The sequence below is a fragment of the Cetorhinus maximus genome, chromosome 8 (assembly GCF_964194155.1).
Source record: "Cetorhinus maximus chromosome 8, sCetMax3.hap1.1, whole genome shotgun sequence".
Taxonomy (NCBI): Eukaryota; Metazoa; Chordata; class Chondrichthyes; order Lamniformes; family Cetorhinidae; genus Cetorhinus; species Cetorhinus maximus.
The window spans coordinates 66,501,614-66,519,791 of NC_135886.1; the positions used below are offsets into that span (position 1 = coordinate 66,501,614).

At 42.5% G+C, this 18,178-nt stretch overlaps 1 protein-coding gene across 3 annotated transcripts in view; it reads right to left on the reverse strand.

The window, feature by feature from the left end:
• The window catches only part of kif4 (kinesin family member 4), a 104,306-nt gene that overhangs the window by 49,855 nt on the left and 36,273 nt on the right, over window positions 1–18,178 (reverse strand). For all 3 annotated transcript variants that reach the window (XM_078546969.1, XM_078546970.1, XM_078546968.1), the window contains exons 13-18: window positions 16,879–16,984; window positions 14,372–14,443; window positions 13,791–13,973; window positions 13,508–13,611; window positions 2,944–3,088; window positions 2,203–2,313 (exon numbers count right to left, since the gene is read on the reverse strand). In XM_078546969.1, coding sequence (XP_078403095.1) covers window positions 2,203–2,313; window positions 2,944–3,088; window positions 13,508–13,611; window positions 13,791–13,973; window positions 14,372–14,443; window positions 16,879–16,984 — 721 coding nt within the window. The remainder of the gene's footprint in view (window positions 1–2,202; window positions 2,314–2,943; window positions 3,089–13,507; window positions 13,612–13,790; window positions 13,974–14,371; window positions 14,444–16,878; window positions 16,985–18,178) is intronic.

Genomic DNA, 18,178 nt, shown 5'->3' on the forward strand with positions numbered 1-18,178 from the left:
AGGTCATAGGAAGAGGAGATTCAAATGGGCCAGGCGCTCTTGGAGTCACCAGGATGGATGGACCCAGAGAGCGTACCTGTTGATCCTCCTCCCTATGGGTGCCCGAGGGTCCCAGGCTGACTCCTTCAGGAGCAGGGGTAGCTGCAGTGAGATTGGGATGCCTTGCACCCCTCTCACGTACACACTGTTGGAGGCCAACTATGGCATCAGCGATGGAGTTAAGCCTGTGCAGCAGTGTAGGAGCAACGTCCTGGACCAAGGTCTCCATGGCAACCGCCATCCTACCAGCATCGACATGCCAGCACTATCACCTCAGTCTGAAGACGGACAGACTCCATCGTGTCTTGCAATCTGAAAGAGCAACGGACATCCCTTCCTCATGTTCCCAAGCTTGCCTTCGCAGCACCAGCAACTGTGACATGACAGAGTCCACAGGCTCGTCATCTGACTTGAACTCAGTAAGTTCGTGGCCTCCAGCAGTCCCGAGTGCTGGACAGCAGGGAACTCCCTGCTGCCGCCTGCTGTGGATCAGACAGTGCAACGTGCTCACCAGACTGTGATCCCGAGGCTATTCTAAGGAAAAGTCCCACTGAGGTGTGTGCCTCTGTACTGGTGGAGGGTGTGGGTGAGCGCTGTGATGGGGCTTCAAGGAGGGTGCCTTTGGATTCCTCTTCCGAGTTATCTTTCGGACTTGGCTGGAGGCCCTGGGTCATGGACTCTGTAGGCCGTTGGCTGTTTCCCAGATGTGCCTATGAAAGCATGGGGAGATAATTAGTGCATGGCAGTGGCCTGTGAAACAGGACACATTAATCACAGCATGGTTGTCTGACGTATGTTGCATTGCTGGACCCTCACTTGGTAAAGCACAGCATAGCTCACCGTCAGCAAAGGACTGGTCCAGATTGTCGCCAGCCAGCTAGGTGGGTCTGTTTTCAAAGTCATTGAGGACCTTGGTTTCAGGCATTCCTCCAGCGGTCTGTGATCTCTCCCTGTTGTTGTGTGCCAGCTTATTCTGCATGAAGAGATGGAGAGATTCTAAGCAGGACACCTGCCAGGCCAGATGATAAGTATGCCTGGCATGTGTGGGTGGTGAGTGGTCCCATGGGCAGGATGAGGACAGTGAAGGTGCATGTGAAAGAGTGAATGGTGATGTCCCCTTGAACTGGCAGTGAGTGAGGGCCCTGTGGATGTGTGATAGGTTTGTGAGCATGAGAGTTGAGAGTGACGAGAAAAGTGACTTACACTGGCGGAATGGAGGAGATCAATCATCCTCTTGCGAGACTGGGTGGCTGTCCTCTTTTGACGGGCATTGGCATTGACTACTGCTGCCACAACCTCCCAAGCCTGGTTGGTGAGGCCACTGCTCATCCTGCAGCCAGAGCAGGGGTGTAGGATATCCCAGCAGGGCTCCACTGCATTCAAAAGATGTTCCCGAAGACGTGTCGCTGAAACGGGGTCTGCAGTCTTTTTGCCTTCCTGTCTTCCGTGCAGTTGTGGTCTGGAAGCACAGATGTGTGCTTGCAGCTGCACTTTAAATATGGTGCTGGGCATGATGAAGCAGCGAGGTGACGGCAGACAGGCAAATGAGAGCCTGCCCGGCATTGAAACTGTATGTTTCCTGGGAGTGCATAAATAACGTGGCAGGTTTGGGATGATATGACGTAAAAACCCTCCATCGCGTAAAACGTAATTTTACCTGCCCTCTACCGCACTTAGTGCAAATCTGGGACGATTCCGCCTTAGGTCTACAATACCTACATAGAATGCTCAGTCTCAACTGTGCAGAACTTGAAAGCTAAGCACTTCCAAGGGGAAGTTTACAAGTATGAAATTTTTAATTAAAGCTGCGAAAATTTACAGAAGTGATTCTTGAAGAACTAAAACAAGATGACAGGAAAATTGAGGGGTGCTGAAGGAGATGCCGGCCTCATACAAAAGAAAAACACTACAGATGCTGGAAATCTGAAAAAAACTCAGCAGGTCTGGCAGCATCCGTGCAGAGAGAAACAGTTGGCATTTCAGGTCAGTAACCTTGCATCAGATGAGGTCAAACCGATTCAGTTCTCACTTGCTTTCCACAACATACAATTATTTCTCATCAGCCTTGGCTGCTGTGATAGAAAAAAAAAACAAATTTTCTAGCAGGCAAACCCCAAATGTTCAATTAAACCAAATCTTGGATATTATAAACAAAGGCCTCACTTTTTCCTTAAGTTGCAGAACCTCCTTGTCCTTTTCTGCTTTCCATTTACGAGACTTCTCAGCTTCCTCTTTCATTTGTCGCATCAGCTGAACTCGCTGATACTTCAGTGCCTGCAAGAGAAAAGGCCTGTGTAGGTTTGATCCTTTAAAAAGATCCTTGGAAGAATTTGAAGGACATACTAAAATTTGACCTGGTATAATTGAGACTCTGTCAATATTTGGTTTATGTTAGAAACTCATCAAATTGTCCCCATTGGCAAATGCACTGGTATGTGTGGAAACAAATCAGATGTTCCTACCTTAATCAGTGCTGAAATATAAAATTTAAGCTGGGAGGACAGGGCATGTGCTACACACAAATTACCTCAGTATTCCCAGATTGAGGATAAGAAAAAGAATCTAAAGTGTGCCTATGCTAGAATGTTGTGTGCCTGTGGCACAGTATGCCCAGGATGCAAAGTCACTACTTCTTTGTACTGGGTGTACTCCAATACATTGAATATATTGGAAAAAAATTATACCAGAAGGGAGAGGAAAATAGAAAATTACAAAAGTTATAAAAGGTGGTGATGGAGTCAGAAGGTGTTTGAAAAGGTGCTGAGATTGAAAGTAAATGGTTAAACAGAAACCCAACCTAGCAATAAGCCAAATTATGGAACTGATTTTCTCTTTAAATTCGATACAAACTAGTGTTTTATTTTCGATGCAGCTGCATACATTAAACAGGAGGGTATACTGTACCTGTATTTCTTGATTCAATTTACCAACTGTTCCTTCAGTCTTCTCTTTGAATTTCAACATTTTTGACTGCTCCATCAACTTCTTTTTAAGATTTGTCAATTCAGCTTCCAACTCCTGCAGACGCTTCCGTCGGCGTTCGCTAACCCTGTGGACATATATATTATACAGCTAAATAAAATCTTTAATTGATTTCCTTCAGTGACTGGATTCAAAACGCACATCATTTTCTCCCAAAGAGCAGCTCATATGGAAGTGCCATCCCAAACCAAATCACAACCTTGTCCCTTTAAGCAATAAGTATTTACAGCATGTAATTTTGGTCTCTCAACACTTGGAACTTATGTTCATTGCAAACTGTCAGTTTCCATATGCAGACAGTTCATTAAAAATGTGCCCTTACAATTCATGAATGTGACAAATTGCCATAGGCCGAACAACCCTTCAAATTAATTGCATTGCCTGTTAAAAAAGGTGGAAAATATAACTTCAGATTATATTCATTCTAAAACCAACTCCAATTCATTTAGGTAACCAAAGTACAATCCTTAAAATGGCTGAAAACAAAGAATTCAAAATCTTTAGTAGTGCTTCTCAATAACTTCCAACAGTCTTGAATTATTAAACAAACTTTACCAGCGTAAATGAAGTGCCTCTAGGGAGTCATTATCTATGAGGTCAAAGAAAGAAACCAAGAACTGCATGGTTCCGATCCAATCAGGTTCCTGTCTTTTCCATGAAGTCCATGCAGACATGGTTGGAGATTTTTGACAATGGTTAGGCAACAAATTTATATGTTTTCACAAATAAAAGATTGTAAATCAATCAGACTGCTTTTGGGTCAGATTAGGGACTGTGCCCCCATTTCCAACTCTTCCAAAACACTTATAAATACACCTATAAAGAGCTTTGACCCAGGCATTATGTAATCTTCTGACAATTAACTTATAAATACTGGTAATAGCAAAATCAGAAATACCAGCTGGGTCAGATGATTCAGAGGAAAATTTCTCTAGACAAGACAGAAAAATGTCAAAAGATAGTGTATTTGCATTTTCTATGAAAAATGAAAATATATTTCTAAAAGTGATATTTCAGGCATGACAGAGCCACACTTGTCACATAACCAGGCAGAAGAATTTTCAAAAAAGTTCAATTCTTACTCCATTATTTTGAGTTAGTGCCAAACTAACATACTGTTTAACAGTCACTCATATGGACTTCAACTGTGTTACTATTCTTAGTTATACATATAGTTACTTATGCTTGGATCTCTTTTAGTGTTGGAGATCTCTGTCAAGTCCCTAACATTATCAACTAATTACTTAGGTGTCAGGCTTGCCTCATAACAGTCCCTCCTCAGAGTCAGATGGTGATGGGCTCAAATCCCAGTCTAGAGACTAGAGTACATAAATTAAGCTCTCACTTTACTGCACTAAAGAGAGAGTGCTGCACTATCATTGGTGTTGTTTGGCAGTGAGACCTCACTTGCAGGTAGACATAAAAGATCTCATTGCACTATTAAAAAAAAAAGGCAAGCTTCTCTCATTATCTCGGTCAACATTTATCCTAGACACACCTGTGTAGGAGAATTTGTTGTGTGTTAAATATTTATTATGTTTTCTATATTGCAACAGTGAAATACTTTTTTGAAGTGGAAAAATTGGCAATTGAAGTACACTGGGATGTTCTGAAGTCATGAAAAGTGCTATATAAATGCAAGCATTTCTACCTTTTGATCTAGCCTCTACGTGCTTTCCCCATGTGCATAATTTAAGCTTCTTAATCCCATCAGTAGACACTAGGACTCAATATTCCAAACTCAATGAATCATATCTTCTACTTCACCATACACATATTAACCGTATGGCCTTGAGTACATCTTTAGTAATTGAAACTTTGTAAAAATGCAAAACTGCAAACCTAAAAAGTACTGCAAATATACAACTGTTAACATACCTAAAGAGGCAATACAGACTGATAACAGGTCATATCTGCGTCGGGCACAATTAAGCTTATTGGCTTCCATGCCCCCGCATTTACAACTATTCCAGTTTCTCCACCCAGGGTTCAGGTCTTTTGCAAATTCAGAGGCATAGGATATTATAGATCTGAGGTTCTCAAACTGATTAATTCCAGACTGCGGCATCATACAGACTGCACAGGTGAACAAAAGGTAATTAGGGGAGATTCTTGCCTCAGTTGCACATAATCTCCAAGTACCCCTGCTACAGGAGGAAGTCTGTCCACTCAAGTCCTTAAAATATAGATCATTGAGCCTCAACTCCAGATTATCCAAAAGGAGGCGTTTGCTGGATCATATCCTCTATACTATCTCCTGCATGTCGCAGATATTGAACCAAACATTTAGGGCCCCTGTAAAATAGATCCTATTTGCAAATTCTAGTACAAGTCAAACTGGATGGGGTACTATTCAGGCTAGGATTTCAAATGCTGCATCTTTCATTTTTTCTCCTTGAATACAAGCATTGTTGTTAAATAGTTGACTCTTCCTGGCTATTGGAGGTATTTCTACAAGGTTGCAAGCTACTACTTCCTCAACAAAATAAAACAAGATTATCATGACATATGGAATACAGCAGTCAATGGACAGCTGCAGTAAGCTTATTCTACTGATCTTGCAGCTCACCACATTAAAAAGAGAAACCAGCCTCAAGAACACAAATAGGAGTAGTGCATACACCCAAATCTGCTCCCCCATTCAATACGATATTAGCTCATCTGCTGTTTCAACTCCTCTAAGCCACTCACCATCCTGATTTGGAAATATCGCCATTCCTCCATTGTTGCTGGGTCAAAACCCTGGAACTCCCTTCCTAACAGCAGTGTGGGTGTATCTACATCATAGAGACTGCAGCAGTTCAAGAAGGCAGCTCACCACCAAGGGCAACCAGGCACGTGCAATAAATGCTGGCCCAGCCAGCAAAGCCCACATCCCATGAATGAATAAATCGGAATAAAACTCCCACCTGCTCCGCATATCCCTTAATTCCCTCAGACAAATGTTTTTGCTCCAACTACCCTGTCAAGTCCCATCATTCAGAATCTTGTATGTCCTCGACTCAACACCTCCAATGCATGTATTTTCTTAATTCATTTATGGAATGTGAACACAGGCAGGGCCAGCATTTTTTGCCCAGTGCCAATTGCCATAGAGTGATAATAAGCTGCCTTTTTGAACCACACACTAATCACTGTGGGCACACACACATTGCTGCTAGGAAGTGTGTTCCATAATTTTGACCTGAAGGAGCAGTAATAGCTCCAAGTCAGGATATGTAGGGTTTGGAGGGGAACTTGTAGGTAGTTGCATCTCTGCTGTCCTTGTCCTTCTAGGTGGTAGAGATCATGGACTTGGAAAGTGTGGTCAGAGGCAGCTTAGCAAGTTGTGCAGTGTTTCTTATAGATGATATACACTGCTGCTACCATGTGCCAGTGGTGGTGAGAATGAATGTTTAAGATGGTGTCAATCATGCAGGCTGCTTTTACAGGATGGCATCAAGCTTTCAATTATTCCAGCAAGTTCTTGACTTGTGCCTTGTAGATGGAGGGCAAGTTTTGGGGAGTGAAGTGACAAGTTACCACAGTCTTGCTCTTGTAGCCACAATATTTATACAAACAAAAAGCTAAAAGCTACTGCGGATGCTGGAAATCCAAAACAAAAACAGAATTACCTGGAAAAACTCAGCAGGTCTGGCAGCATCGGCGGAGAAGAAATCAGTTAACGTTTCGAGCCTTCATGGCGGCTAGGTTGGATGTCATGCATTTTATGTCCAGTACATACCCAGGCAATTTTCCACATTAACTACCTTGTAATGAGCAGCTTGGCTAAGGGCATGGCCTGTTCTGGAGTCAAGATGCCAGCACTACAGCTGGGATGCTGTCAGGGGCAATAGCCTTTGCAGCATCCAATACCTTCAGCAGTTTCTTGCTAGCACCTGCAATGAATCAAGTTAACTGAAGGTAGGCATTTATGATGGAGACCTCATGAGGAGGCAGAGATAGATGATCCCCATGGTACTTCTGGCTGACCACGGTTTCAAATTCTTCAGCCTTGTCTTTTGCACCATGTAAGGTGGGGGATGGGGGCATATGTAGGCTAGACCGGGTAAGGTGGCATTTCCTTCCTTGAAGGACATTAATGAACCAGATGGGTTTATAATGACAATCTGGCAGATTCATGGTCACAATTACTGAGACTAGCTTTTTATTCCAATTTATAGAAACAGAAAATAAGATCAGGAATAGGCCATTTGGCCGTTCGAGCCTGCTCCGCCATTCATCATGATCATGGCTGATCATCCAACTCAATAGCTTGCTCCCGCTTTCTCCCCATATCCTTTGATCCTTTTCGCCCCAAGAGCTATATCTAACTCCTTCTTGAAAACATACAATGTTTTGGCCTCTACTACTTTGTGGCAGAGGATTCCACAGGCTCACCACTCTGGGTGAAGAAATTTCTCCTCATTTCAGTCCTAAATGGTCTACCCCATATCCTCAGACTGTGACCGCTGGTTCTGGACTCCCCCACCATTGGGAACACCCTTCCTGTATCTACCCTGTTAGAATTTTATAGGTTTCTATGAGATCCCTCCTCATTCTTCTGAACTCCAGCAAATATAATCTTAACCGACTCAATCTCTCCTCATATGTCAGTCCCGCCATGCCAGGAATCAGTCTGGTAAACCTTCGCTGTACTCCCCCTATAGCAAGAACATCCTTCCTCAGAAAAGGAGACTAAAGCTGCACACAATATTCCAGGTGTGGTTTCACCAAGACCCTGTATAATTGCAGCAAGACATCCCTGCTCCTGTACTCGAACCCTCTCGCTATGACGGCCAACATACCATTTGCCTTCTTTACCGTCTGCTACACCTGCATGCTTACCTTCAGCGACTGGTGTACGAAGACACCCAGGTCTCGTTGCACATTCCCCTCTCTCAATTGATAGCCATTCAGATAATAATCTGCCTTCCTGTTTTTGCTACCAAAGTGGATAACCTCATTTATCCACATTATACTGCATCTGCCATGCATTTGCTCACTCACACAGCTTGTCCAAATCACACTGAAGCTTCTCTGCATCCTCCTCACAGCTCACCCTCCCACCCAGCTTTGTGTCATCTGCAAATTTGGAGATATTACATTTAGTTCCCTCATCTAAATCATTAATATATATTGTGAATAGTTGGGGTCCCAGCACTGATCCCTGCAGTACCCCATTAGTCACTGCCTGCCATTCGGAAAAATATCCGTTTATTCCTACTCTTTGTTTCCTGTCTGCCAACCAGTTTTCTATCCATCTCAATACACTACCCCAATCCCACGTGCTTTAATTTTACACACTAATCTCTTATGTAGGACTATGTCAAAAGCCTTCTTAAAGTCCAAATAAACTACGTCCACTGGCTCCCCTTCATCAACTCTACTAGTTACATCCTCAAAAAATTCCAGTAGATTTGTCAAGCACGATTTCCCTTTCGTAAATCCATGCTGACTTTGTCCGATTCTGCCACTGTTTTCCAAGTGCTCAACTATTAAATCTTTTATAATGGACTCTAGAATATTCCCCACTGCCGACGTCAGGCTGACTGGTCTATAATTTCCCGTTTTCTCTCTACCTCCCTTTTTAAATAGTGGGGTTACATTAGCTACCCTCCAATCTGTAGTCTATAGAATCTCGGAAGATGACCACCAATGCATCCACTATTTCTAGGGCCACCATTTCCTTAAGTACTCTGGGATGTAGATTATCAGGCCCTGGGGATTTATCAGCCTTCAATCCTATCAATTTCCCCAACACCATTTCCCTACTAATACTGATTTACTGATTTCTTTCAGTTCCTCCCTGTGTTCCCCAACACTTCTGGTATGTTATTCGTGTCCTGTGTGAAGACACAACCAAAGTATGTATTTAGTTGGTCAGCCATTTCTTTGTTCCCTATTATAAATTCCCCTGTTTCTGACTGTAAAGGACATACATTTGTCTTCACCAATCTTTTTCTCTTCATATACCTATAGAAACTTTTACAGTCAGTTTATGTTCCTGCAAGCTTACTCTCGTACTCTATTTTCCCCTTCTTAATCAATCCTTTGGTCCTCCTTTGCTGAATTCTAAACTGCTCCCAATCCTTAGGTCTGTTGTTTTTTTTTAAGCCAATTTGTACACCTCTTCCTTGGATCTAATACTATCTCTAATTTCCCTTGTAAGCCATGGTTTGGCCACCTTTCCTGTTTTACTTTTGTGCCAGACAGGAATAAACAATTGTTGCAGTTCACCCATGCGCTCTTTGAATGTTTGCCATTGCCTATCCACCGTCATCCCTTTAAGTAACATTTCCCAATCCATCATAGCCAACTCGCGCCTCATACCATCGTAGTTTCCTTTATTAAAATTCAGGACCCAACTCTCAGAATCAACTACGTCACTCTCCATCTTGAAGAATTCTATCATATTATGGTCACTCATCCCCAAGGGGCCTAGCACAACTAGATTGCCAATTATTCCTTTCTCATTACACAACACCCAGTCTAGGACGGCCTGTTCTCTAGTTGGCTCCTCAATGTATTGGTCCAGAAAACCATCCCATATACACTCCAAGAATTCCTCCTCTACGGTATTGTTACGAATTTGATTTGCCCAATCTATATGCAGATTAAAGTCACCCATAATTACAGATGTTCCTTTATTGCACGCGTCTCTAATTTCCTGTTTAATGCCATTCCCAACATCACCACTACAGTTTGGGGGTCTATATACAACCCCCACTAACGTTTTTTGCCACTTAGTGTTTCTTAGCTCTACCCATACAGATTCCACATCATCAGAGCTAATATCTTTCCTCACTATTGCGTTAATTTCCTCTTTAACCAGCAACGCAACTCCACCGTCTTTTTCTTTTTGTCTGTCCTTCCTAAATACTGAATACCCCTGGATGTTCAGTTCCTACCCCTGGTCACCCTGCAGCCATGTCTCCGTAATCCCGACTACATCATACCTGTTTACATCTATTTGCGCGGTTAATTCATCCACTTTATTGCTAATGTTCCTCGTGTTAAGGCACAAAGCCTTAAGGCCTGAACATTACTTCTCCTGTTCCCACTATTTTGCACTGAGGTCCTGTTTGATTCTTGCCCTTGATTTCTCTGCCCATCACTTTTCTTATTCCCCTTTCCGTCTTTTATTCTTGTCCTTGATTCCCCCTCCTCTGACTCCTTGCATAGGTTCCCATCCCCCTGCCATTTTAGTTTAAACCCTCCCCAGCCACTCTAGCAAATATTCTGGTTTTATGAAGAGTAAATCGTGTTCGACTCATTTGCTAGAGTTCTTTGAAGGTGTGACAAGCAAAGTGGATAATGGGGATTCTGCAGATGTAGTATATCTGGACTTCCAGAAGGCCTTTTATAAGGTGCCACACAAAAGATTAATACACAAGATAAGATCACACGGGGTTAGGGGTAATATGTTGGCTTGGATAGCGGATTGGCTAACCAACAAAAAGCAGAGTCGGGATAAGTGGGTCTTTTTCTGGATAGCAGGCTGTAACTAGTGAGGTGCCACAGGATTCGGTCCTTGGGCCCCGACTATTTACAATCTATATTAATGACTTGGATTCAGGGATAGAAGGTACTATAGCTAAATTTGCAGATGATGCCAAAATAGGTGGGAAAGTAAGTTGTAATGAAGAAATAAGAAATTTACAAACAGATACGGACAGGTTAGATGAATGGGCCAAAATTTGGCAGATGGAGTTTAACGTGGATAAGTATAAGTGTGAGGTTATCCATTTTGGTCAGAAGAATAAAAAGGCAACTTATAATTTAAATGGAGAGAAACTTCAGAATGCTTCAGTGCAGAGAGATCTGGCTGTCCTCGGGCATGAATCGCTGAAAGTATAGTATAGAGGTACAGCAGGTAATAAGGAAAGCAAATGGAATTTTGATATTTATTGCTAAAGGAAGAGAGTATAAAAATAGGGAAGTGTTGTTGCAACTGTACAAGGCATTGTTGAAACTGCATCTGGAGTACTGTGCACAGTTTTGGTCCCTCTACTTGATTGAGGAAGGATGTAGTTGCATTGGAGGCAGTTCAGAGGAGGTTCACTAGATTGATTCCAGAGATGCGGGGCTTGTCTTGTGAGGAGAGATTGAGCAGTTTAGGCTGATACTCGCTAGAGTTTAGAAGGATGAGGGGAAATCTAATTGAGGTATATAAGATGCTAAAGGGGATAGGCAAAGTAGACGTGGAGCGGATGTTTCCCCTTGTGGGGCATTCTAGAACAAGAGGCCATAGCTTTAGGCTAAGGGGTGGTAGATTTAAATCAGAGATGAGGAGGAATTACTTTTCTCAAAGGGTCATGAATCTGTGGAATTCACTACCTCAGAATGCAGTGGGTGCCGGGACGCTGAATAAATTTGAGGAGATAGACAGATTTTTAATTAGTAACGGGTTGAAAGGTTATGGAGAGAGGGCGGGACAGGCTCAAGGGGCTGAATTGCCTACTCCTGGTCCTAGTTTTTATGCTCTTATGACATCAGTTCCAGTCCTGCCCAGGTGTAACCTGCCCACTCGTCCTGGTCCCACCTCCCCCAGAACCAGCCCCAATGTCCCAAGAATCTGAAACCCTCCCCCTCACACCATCTCTTCAACCATGTATTCATCCGATATATCCTGCTATTCCTATTCTGGCTAGCATGTGGCACTGGTAGCAATCCTGATATCACTACCTTTGAGGTCTTACTTTTCAACTTACTCCCTAACTCCTATATTCTGCTTTTAGGACCTCATCCCTTTTTTTACTTATGTTGTTTGTACCAATGTGCACCACGACCACTGGCTGTTCACCCTCCCCCTTCAGAATGTCCTGTAGCCGCTGAGACATCCTTGACCCTAGTACCAGGGAGGCAACATACCATCCTGGAGTCTCGTTTGCAGCCACAGAAACGCCTATCTATTACCCTTACAATTGAATGCCCTATACCAATTATTAATTAATAGAATTTAAATTCCACTAGCTGCCATTGCGAGATTTGATCTAGTGTCTCTGGATCATTAGCAAGGGCCTCTGGATTATTACTCCAGAAAGACTACTGCTATACAATTACTCCTAAACATTCCTAAAGTATGGAAACCAAAACTGCACACTGCATGCCACATGTGGTCTTAAAAGCCTTTGGCAATTGTAGCAAAGCTGGTTTCTTGTACTCTAATCCCTTGTCTTTTCTTTCCTAAATTCCCCTATGAACCCTCCCACCAAATATTTAGTTTAAAGTCTTCGTTATACGATTCAACAGTACACTGACCCGAACGTAGCTCAGTTGAGGGCTGTCAAAATGATACAGCTCCCTCTTTCTTCAGAACTGGTGCCAGTGTCACATAAATCACAGCCCATTTCTCCCTGTATCATCTAAGTCTTTAATTTTATTTCTTTTAAACCTCTTTTCTACATGGACCTCATTCACCGATATACAATTACCACTGAACTGTCACTTTGAGCCATGCAGCTCAACTTTACCCAAATCAGTATCCCACTCAATTGCCTCAACCTCTCTCTTAGATTCCTAAATCTCTCCTCACCCAATCTCCTCCACCAACATCTGTTAAGGTTAAAACTGAATTGTCAGCACTAGTTAGGGTTTGTCAGACATTGATCCCAACCTTGAAGTGGAGCCATCCCAACTGAATAGCTCTTCCCAGAATAGAGTACATCCATGAACTGAAACCCCTCCTTTCCACATCATTCAAGTCATACGTTTAATTCTCTAATATACTTGACCCAATTGGCACATGGCTCAGACAGCAATCCATGGATTACGACCTTTTGAAGTTCTGCATTTTAATTTGGGTCCCAACTCTTCAAACTCTCAGCAGATCATTCCTAGTTTCACCAATGTCATTGGTTCCTAGCTGGACACGACAACTGGATCCCTCCCTTCATCCCACCCACATACCCCCAGCCCATCTCCAGTCATGAGACAATGTCTAACTCTGACATTAGGTAGGCAACACAACCTTCAGTACTCCGTCACAGCTGCAGATCTGTTCTCCAACTATATCATTCCCTATCACTACCACATTTTACATTCCGCTTAAATGGCCTGCTGAAAGTTTTCCTTTCCAATCTGCAGTTCTTGTTCTCATCCACATAGGTAGCAAATACCTTACAAGTGTAGGTACAAGTCGAGGTCCCAGGCTCCTCCATCATGACATCCTAGATCCTTATAGCTGCCTGACTCGCAGTCACACCCCTCCTGTCCCTGGCCATTGATCATCGCTAAAGTTCTCCCTAACCCAAGAGGTCGACTGCCTTAGGACAGATGAGCTAGCTCTAAAAGAACAAACCAAGCAGCCTTTACTTTTGAAAAAAAAGTAGCTGCGTACAATCAGCAGTCCTTAGAAGTTAGTCCTGTATCTTGGTGGGGAAACGTAATGCTATTCTGAATCTATTACGTTCCACAGCTCTCAACGTTAAGGGTAGATTCAGTTTAAAGCTGAAATCCAAACCTCAATTGTTTATTGGGCCACAATATAGGAGAATGGACTTACTTGGTTGCATTGATGTCCTTCTTTGCACTGTGCAATGCCAGCACCAGGTCTTCCTTTTCTTTCTGTAGGGCAGAAACTTGATCCTCTAGGGATTTGATGTTTACCTGAACAGGACCATAAATACTTTAACGAAGCTTCAGATACAAACAGAAATATTTTCAAACAGGAAGGTTTAATATGAAATAACTGAATAATATTTTACAAGAACTTTTTGTAAAGATTTTACTCAAAACTATATTTACATTTAAACATGAAATAAGCACAGCTTCACATTCTTCCTTACCTGATATAGAGACTGTACAGGTTCCATTTCACAGTCACCCTGAGACATCTTCCTGGCCAATTCCTCTTTGAGCGCTAGCACTTTATTCAGTTCCATCAACTCTTTGGACATCTGTGCATGCCTCAGTGCATGACAGGCCATGAAAGGATCAGAGTCCCTCTTTTCCTTTAAGCTGGTGTTCTCCTGTTGAACAAAGATCTCTAAAGTTATTGACTATACTGCTGCAGGCTTCCTCATCCAAAATTAGCCACTTCACAGGTTAACAATGCATTGCTTATTTGAAGCGGTGTCAAAAAAATAGAACTCGGATTTACCAGAACTCTGTCATTACTTGCAAGGTGCCTCAGCATGTAGCTTATAACTAGCACACCAAGTCACAAATTGAAGCTGCAGAGTCCAACGACTAATGTTTGCATTCTTCATAGGAAGGGTCAGAAGAAAAAAAGTTAGCTACAATTCCAAAGCAATTACATACCAGGACTCGACATGTACAATGTGAACTTTCTCGAAAAGCACCATCACTGGAGAATACTGGCATTAAAATACTTTGTTTATAGCATACAGAAAATGGGGTCACTTACATCTACAATTTCTTCCCCTTCTTGCTGTAGGTCAATTCCCTCCATCTCAGGCAGCATTTTTGTGCACTCAGTCTAAACAGAAGAATTAAAAACAAATGTTTAGACTCAACCCAGAGATGACAGGATTCCATGCTCCACAGATTTTAATCCATGCTTCATTTTCATGAATCCTGAACAAATTATTCTTTGGAAGTTGACATAATGTCCTTCAAAGTTTTATTCAGCTGAGGCCCTTTCCTCCCAGATCTCATTTTCTCCTTTCCTAAAAAAAGACGTCAGGGTAGAGTATCTGTGATGTTGGCAGTCCCACAGTATTTTACCCAAATCAATTTTTGCATACCAAATAAAGTAACCTGCCAAAATGCCAAGGCAGATCACAACTAAACTCAACTCTGTCCTTAAACAACATTGACATACCATTGAGGCCACCGCTCAGTCATCAGGAACCGAAATTTAGACTGATTTTCCCTCTGTAGAGAAGGGGCACAGCAGCCATTTGTAACATGCAAGATATTTAATAGGTTTACTATTTAATAGGAGAACATGGTGAGCATCCCATGTGTTCTCCAGAAAGCAATTACAGGAAGGATGTAATAGCTCTGGAGAGAGTGCAGAGGAGGTTTACAAGAATGTTGCCAGGGTTAGAAAAGTGTAGCTACGAGGAGAGATTGGATAGGTTGGGGTTATTTTCCTTAGAACAAAGAAGGCTGAGAGGTGACTTGATTGAGTTGTACAAAATTATGAGGGGAATAGATAGAGTGGACAGGATAAAATTGTTTCCCTTGGTGGAGAATTCTAGAACCAGGGGACAAAGATTCAAGATAAGTGGCAGAAGGTGTAGGGGGAAACATGAGGAAATACTTTTTTAAGCGGAGGGTAGTGGGTAGCTGTCCAAGTTGGTGGTAGAGGCAGAAACTTTAAACTATTTTAAAAAGTACCTGGATCTGCACCTAAAATGCAGTAAGCTGCAGGGCTATGGGCCGGGTGCAGGAAGGTGGGATTAGAAAAGGCACCTGGGTGTCCTCGGGCTGGCATGGACAAGATGGGCTGAATGGCCTCCTTCTGTGCTGTAACTTTTCTATTGTTCTATGGTCCTAAATAACATCAAGTAGCAAAATATTCCCCATCAGTATCTTTGGCTAGAAATCCCATCACTGAATCCTTGACATTTGGGTGCTAATATCACCCAAATGCAGTACTTTGCATTGTGAAAAAGTTCACACTGCAAGACAGACACAATTCTGGTCCATAAAGTTCAATACAAATCAGCCCTTTATCCACTGGATCAATGCTTTTGGGGGGCATGAGGGTGTTGTGGGTGCGAAAAGGAGGAAGTTAATTCAGATGTAGGATTTTATTTTAAGAAAAAGGATCATGAGCAGATATTCACAATTCCAGCCCTCTCGGCATGTCCACATTCAAAATAAAGAATGCTACTGCTTTTTATTTCTTTTGAAATTATATTAATCACACTGTTGGTTTTAGGATTGAAACATTAGCATCCTACTGTCAAAGGTGCATCGCTCCTTTAAAGCAACAACACATTACGAGAAGGCTGCATTTGCTGCAAATGCCATGCATGCACAGCCACCATCTTTATAGGGGCAATGGGCAACGCAATGCATGCGCAGTGATCATGGACCCTGGAATTGCAAAAACAGCACCAGAATCTTAGGGGTCCCTCAGTTTTCATTATCCCTTTTGATTTCCTTAACATTTTTCTTGCCTTTTCCCACCCCCATTCTTTTGGGAAGGCACCTTTCTTTCAATAACAGCATCTCTTAGTGGTGTAGAAGGGCTGGTGTGTAATTAAGCCCATATTCCATCATCTGCTCATCTGTTGGTGCTTAAATGTGCTGTGCTGGGCGATACAAGCCCTGGAGCTGTAATACGGGTTGCGACTGTCACTGAGTGGACCAGAAGTCTCCCTTCCCAATTCCCAGAATCAGAAGCCTCCCAAGGGGAGGCCGTACCCCAACTGCCCACCCACCGTGGGGCTCAGCAACTGGGCGAACGGCTTCCAACTGGCATTGTCTCCTACAAATGACAATATAGGGTTCTGCGCATGCACGGCCAAACACGCAAGCGCAGAAAGGTACCGGCAGCCATCTTGCGTTGGCAGGAGACTTATGAGAAACCTATACACAAATCAAAAACAAACAACTGCAGGCACTGTACAGCAGTGGGTGTTAAAATTCCTGTTAAATTGTATGAGGACCAATCAAGCCAGTGATGTACAGTCCAAGAATGAATATATTCAAAAAAAACCCAAAACCAATCATCCGTTAAATGCCGTTACCTTCACTGGCGTAGTGAAGACCACGTGATGGCATTGCTTTTTTAAGTTTAGATGTGTTGAAGCTACTTAAATATATTCACAGCTTTGAGTTTTATCTGGTAGATCAAGGCATGACCCATTCAAACAGGCAAAAAAAATTCCTTCAATCAATTACAATTTGCATATCTCAACCTCCATACTCCACACAAGTGATGCCCTTAACTCTCACCTGCATATCAGAAATAGTCTGCTGCAGACTACGTAGGGCGTTTATTTGCTCATTCATTTCTTCATTCGTTGAAATTTCCATTAGCTTGTCCAAGTCCAACTTGCACCTATTAAAGTTAATAGCCAATATGTGTAACTGTACTCAAAAGGGCTACTACAATCAGTAGTCAAGAGTCACATTCTGCAGTACATCATTCCCAAGCGCCCAACTCAAGGTCAGGATTTGCAGTTACACTTTCCTGCTCTACACTGAATCACCATATCAAAATGGAAAGTATTTCATTCCAAAACATCACACACTCAATTTTGATGAGGACAAGTTGCATAAAAGAAATAGTGAGATTGGTATCAAGATCTGACTAGTAAGAGATGAACATTTCCTAATCTTTGAAGTAAGACTGGGTAGACTAGTTATTTGGAACATAGTTTATTTCTCCAGTATAATGCTGTGGGGTTCCCTCTGATTTTGTTTTATTTTTCAAGTTGATTTGTTTTCCAGTCTATTAGCTATTTTTCAGTTCAATATCTTCTACATAGATGTTTTTCCTCCTATGATGGCTTGTTACCATCTGTTTCGTCTCTGCACTGTATTTGGGTATGCCCAATTCCCACATCATGCTTTTACCCTTACAAGCTCAATAGTCAAAATCTTCATGCAATTGAAATGGCCATAGAAAACATCATATGGAGCAAAAGAAAAACAATGTTGGCAGGGTTGAAAAATGTAAGGGGGCAGGTAACAGTGCTGCATGGAATAAGGCATCATGAAGAATTGTCAAGATCAAGCAAGGGCATTATAAACAGTGAATAACAAGAACAGAGCGGGTATGGAGGGGCTGGGGTGAATGCATGGGCCACTAAGCGTTGACCAGGAAACATCAAAACTGTTAAGCAATCTTTAAGGGTAGCAGGGCCGTTCATAGCGGAAAGGAGGCTATCATAAAAGCCAATAGGAAACTGTGGCAATGGTGGGGGTCGGGGGCAATGTGAAGGGGGAAAAGAGAGAAGAGGATCTGAAGAGGTTTGGTGGAGGAGGGGCAGGGTGTGAGAGAAATAAACCAGATTTAAAGTTTTTTTTAAAAAAAACTCTGGAGGCATGAAAAAGTGTTATAAAAAGAAGGGAGCAGGCAGAATCCAGAGGCACAATAACTGTTGCATGTGCATATTGGGGGAGCAGGGAAGAGAGAAGGATACCAGACAGGACAAAATTGCTGGAGCAATGACTCATGAGTACCACCATCACTTAGCAGAGGGACCTGCAACTAAATTCCGAAAGATAACCAACATATGGAGTTGCCATT